The sequence below is a fragment of the Montipora foliosa genome, chromosome 14 (assembly GCF_036669935.1).
Source record: "Montipora foliosa isolate CH-2021 chromosome 14, ASM3666993v2, whole genome shotgun sequence".
NCBI lineage: Eukaryota > Metazoa > Cnidaria > Anthozoa > Scleractinia > Acroporidae > Montipora > Montipora foliosa.
Window position 1 is genome coordinate 12,934,657 of NC_090882.1, and position 5,000 is coordinate 12,939,656.

At 36.4% G+C, this 5,000-nt stretch overlaps 2 protein-coding genes across 2 annotated transcripts in view; both read right to left on the reverse strand.

The window, feature by feature from the left end:
- LOC137984740 (zinc finger CCCH domain-containing protein 14-like) overlaps nucleotides 1–5,000 on the reverse strand; it is a 91,834-nt gene that overhangs the window by 68,885 nt on the left and 17,949 nt on the right. The gene's annotated exons all lie outside the window — the stretch shown is intronic.
- LOC137984739 (uncharacterized) overlaps nucleotides 1–5,000 on the reverse strand; it is an 11,526-nt gene that overhangs the window by 3,019 nt on the left and 3,507 nt on the right. Inside the window, exons 2-6 of the mRNA XM_068831999.1 lie at nucleotides 4,993–5,000; nucleotides 3,391–3,676; nucleotides 2,196–2,343; nucleotides 864–1,187; nucleotides 372–475 (exon numbers count right to left, since the gene is read on the reverse strand). The exon at nucleotides 4,993–5,000 is cut by the window's right edge and continues 176 nt beyond it. Coding sequence (XP_068688100.1) covers nucleotides 372–475; nucleotides 864–1,187; nucleotides 2,196–2,343; nucleotides 3,391–3,676; nucleotides 4,993–5,000 — 870 coding nt within the window. The remainder of the gene's footprint in view (nucleotides 1–371; nucleotides 476–863; nucleotides 1,188–2,195; nucleotides 2,344–3,390; nucleotides 3,677–4,992) is intronic.

Genomic DNA, 5,000 nt, shown 5'->3' on the forward strand with positions numbered 1-5,000 from the left:
TCTTAATCGCTCTTTCTCTTTCTCTTTCTACAAGCTTAACTTAACAGTGCAAGACAGCCTCCAGCAACTAGCTAAGTGCATTTTCAAAATCGTTTTCATGTCCTCAAAAACAAGGCAACATATTTTTATCCATATGCCCAAAAACGATATCAAAACTGCTCCCACAATTCTCATGCCGTTGTTTTCATGAATGTGACTTTAGTATTGGAACTTCTCCACTTCTAAAATAGTCATCGAAAGTCTCCATATTAGGGAATTTTTAGAGTAAAGGTACAAGTACAATTAATTATATGACCAAAACTCCAAAATCGTCATGTTGTCAAAGGAAAAGGCCTAAATAAACAGGTGGCAATAGTTGAGGGATAATATACCTCGTCTACTAAACTCTCAGCAACAAAAATGGAAGTGTGCTTCAGAAAACCACAAGAGAAGAATTCAGCACTTCTGGCTTCAGCTTGGTAAGGATTGATATCACCTGCAAATTTATAGTTAGTAAAATGTAAATGGAAAGCAAGCAAAGTGGAAGAATCAGGGAGCAAAATTAAAAACCAAGGAAGCTCACTGCAGCCCCCACAAAAAGAACTTAAGATGGAAAAAGACATCCCCAATTTCCTGAAAAATGCAGTGTAAATAATTATCTCAAAAAGATAGTTAATCTGTCCAATTCATCTTTATATTACACCACACATTCTGGAAGAAGTCATATTCATTTTGAAATTGACTGTCAGCAGCATTAATTATAGACTCTCCCCCCCCCCCCCCCCCCCCCCCCCCTTCCATGATTTTTCTGGAGTGGGAGGCAGCAGAAATTGGCAAAAAGATGAAATTAATTTCTCCATGGAACCACAGAAGCTTCTTCTTACCACTGAAGTAGTCCATTACTAGTTTTTCAGCTGTGGGTCGCTCTTCAGGATTGCTCATGCGACAGTCCTGTATAACATTCCTCAGCTGACCACCAAGTTCCTCTGGTACCTCCACCCTGTCATCCTTCTGAATCAAGTTATTCTGAATACCTTTCACACTCACAGAGTTACGCCCATGCCAAGGCATTTTCCCTGTCAGAGTGTATGCCACCACTTGTCCACATGAATAGATGTCAGCACGCAAGTAAAACATTTCATCTTCTAGGTTACCTGGGTAATCTTCTTGTGACAGCTGCTCTTCACTTTCACTTTCACTTTCACTTCCTGGAAGAAAATAATTATATTTTTGTTATTGATTGAATAATAGTACAAAAACAACAACAATATTACAGTAATACTGGTGATAAACAACGGAATTCTTTATCTCACTTTACATATGATGAAAGCTCATGGGTACAAAATGTGTGGCTACCATTTTCACTTCATTTTATTTCCTTTCTTTTGATTCCTCTTTTTGTTTACTTAATTTCACTTTGGTTTGGGTCACATGGGGTCCCTCTCGGATTTGCATGTGGTTCACTTGCTGCGTTCTTGTTTTTTGTCTTTGTTTACGTATCCAGTATTTTGTCTGTGTATAAAACTAACAAAATGAGAAAAGAGTAGGTCACCATTCACTTCATATCCATGGATGATTTGAAACTGCTGCAAGTACCATTGGTTAAAGGAGCTCACAAAAGTTTTCAGGAGTACCTCGCTCCACATAATGTAAAGATCAAGAGCTGGATGGAATCAAGTAATGATAATGGGAATGATAATGACAATGATTATGGAATGATAATAATAATCATAATAATAATAATAATAATAATAATAATAATAATGATAATAACAATAATAATAATAATAATAATAATAATAATAGTAATAAACTAGGGTGTGTGAGAACAAAGTACCGTTATAAGCTGTTATGCCGACATGACAATCTAGTGCAATCAAGCGATTATTGTGTTTAATGATAAGGAAACCAGAGAGGTCAAGTTGGTAGATATAGCCATTCCTGTTTGTTTGGATTTTTTCTTTTACCTGTCATGTTCATTTTTATAATTACTTAAATTGATCATAACCCGATGAAAAGTTCTTCTAGAATTGTTGTTGCACCAGTCAACGGAGTTGAAGTTAGTGACTAATTAAACAGGAAATCTCATCCCTAACTAATACAAGACCAGAGTTACAGCTTGTCCACCTGACTCGGCTCCAAAGATGTATTGCATTTTGAAAACAAAAAGTGCTACTTACTAATAGAAATTTATATTAACATGATTAACAATTTACCATTAATAAACTCTTCATCAATATACTCATCCCAAACTTCAGGAGCTGTCCAGCGTGCATGAAATAAGGAAAGGTCATTTCCAGTTCTCTCAACAGTTCGTGACAGGCCAAAGTCAGCTAATTTTACTCTCAGACTTCGAATGTCCAACTTTAAGTGTAAAACAGCAAAAATACTTATTAATTAAATAACAAGTTAAAGATGATTGAGTGACCATTATTGTCTTCAATGGTTCCTCAAAAGTTTGCAAATTCAAGTCTACTAATTAATTAATAATTTTTATTACTCATTAATAAATAATGATTAATTAAGCACAATTATAATCATTGTTAAGTTCAGCCTATAGGTGAATTAAATCCATTAGAAAATGCACTATTCACGTCAGCTGCAATCATCAAGTAAATTATCAAAATAAATTAAATATAAATTGACTTTTGATATAATTTAGCATTGTTTCCCTTCGGGACGTTTGCGGCCATTGCCACTGCACATTTTTTCGCGCATGTCACGCACACATCATGCATCGCAGACCACAAAGGTAAACACGATGCTAAAGGCGCAAACATTTTCCACAAGAATGGAAAGTGAAGGTGCGTGGCATCATGGGCTATCTGTGGACCCAGGTCTTCTTGGAAATGTCACGCAATGGCGTGACAGTGCAAATAGACAATCGCTTTGAGAACTTCGCAGCGATTTTACTCTCTTGAATGCTTGGTGACCCCCATTTTTCTTTGCGTAGATCACTTCCTTTCCTGATTTTGTCCATTTTAACAAAAAACAAAAATCTGTACGTGAGAAGTTACAAATATTTCACCTTTTATGCTCTCGTGCGACCGAAGTTTTCTTTCTTAGACTAATATGTATCGTTTTTCAAGGTCTATTTCACCTCAGAAAATGAGATCAGCTGCAAAAGTTTGTATAGTTATATTAGTTATGTTGAATTGAGTACGTTTACCTGATCTAAATTTCACTAATATAGCTTTTTTATTGCTCACAGTTGTAAGCTAAGATCGTCTTAAAATGACGCAAGCTTCTAAAAGTGCACCTCATGATCTCGGAAACGAGCACAGTGACCCCCCATTTTTTTGGCCTTTTTCACAAAAGTACCGGTAGATTATTACCTTTCTGCGTGGCAAGTTTAAAAAAGATCTGTATGTGGGAACGTTCTGGGTGCGAACGTCTTTAAAATGTAATTACCAGTATATTATCAGGTTTCAAGTCTCTGTGACTGATAGGTGGGTGCAGTGTATGAAGGTACATCAACCCATTTGCTATCCCTCTGGCAATGGTCCACACTTGACTCTTGGGAAGTCCTTGAGACTCTGGTGTCTTGTGATCTTCAACAAATCTGTATAGATTCTTGGGGATGTATTCCATGATGAGGAATGCACTTCCAGTCTTCAGTGTGAATTTCTCATGTTGTATGTCACATTCCAAAATGTTCATGCCTCTGAATGCAACAATGTTATCATGTCGCAGATCTCTGTGTTAACAAGAAAATGGCTGAAACAATTTACCACGATTTACCGGACGTATACAAAACATGGACCCCAGGTCCATGGATCACCCCTTTGGAACAGGTCCACGGACTACCCCTGTGGACGACCCCTCATTTTGTACATTCAATCTGTGTTACATGCAGAAAAATCTTTAGACAAAAGAGAGAAGTGATCCTCAAACTTATTTGCACTTATCTGGTGTTGCAGGCTCCAACAGGATTCATCTATACCCACACTTCAAATGATACATTTCATTTTGTTAATGGAATCCTTTCATGGGAACAAACGAGCCCAACAAATTGACCTGCTCCCAATTGAGTCGCTTCATAGCTCAGTTGGTGGAGCATTGCACTGGCATTGCAGATGTCATGGGTTCCGAATCACATTGAAACCACCTGAATTTTTTAGGTACTGTGAGAGAGAATTGCTTCAATTGTCCACTGCAGATAAGAGTGAAGATCACTAATCATTTTCATCTTAAGATCTTTCTGTGTGTAACACATATTGAATTCACGAAAAGACGCATGGTCCACAGGGGTAATACATGGACTGGGTCTATGAAGGGGTCCATGGACATCGGGTCTATGTTTTGTAAATGTCCCGATTTACCAATATATCAACCTAGCAGTTGATAAACACATTTCTCTGTATCACATCCCCACCGACGCAGCACCACAGTTTCTTCAGAAACTATTTAATCGGCTTATCCTAAAAGTTGAGATCACCCTCATTCCCAGGGTCTCTCATCTTCCCTGGGAACGAGGTTGAGTTTAGATATGCTGGTTACCAAATGTTTTTTTCTGATATTAATTAATTTAAGTATCTTGATACAAAAAAATATTCTTAAGCAAACTTGAACAAGAAAACGTTTTAAGAACAATTTTGGTTTGTAAAATGCACAGTATTCTGTAAAACTGTTGTAAATCGGTTAGGCTAATATCTTTAATATTTCAAACTGCGAGAGTTTTGTATCAAGGGAAGCACATTCTCCAGCATGCAATATTAATCTTTCACTCTATCTACTAGTAGATGGAACAATAATATCCCATTCAGTAAAATACAATCTAAACACATTACAAACAGTTTATTATTTACTCTGCATGCTTAAATATGTAGGTAGCGTGGAAGAATCTAGAAAATTTAATGAAATTTATATTCTGTGTATTGTACTAGTTTCTATTTACAGTTTGTTGGTAATAATACCTACTCAGAATCAGATAGTATGATTTATTAAACATTCTCAAACATTGCACAACAAAGTTCAAAATGTTTTACCTATTATTATATAAAGTTAACATACCTTAAAAG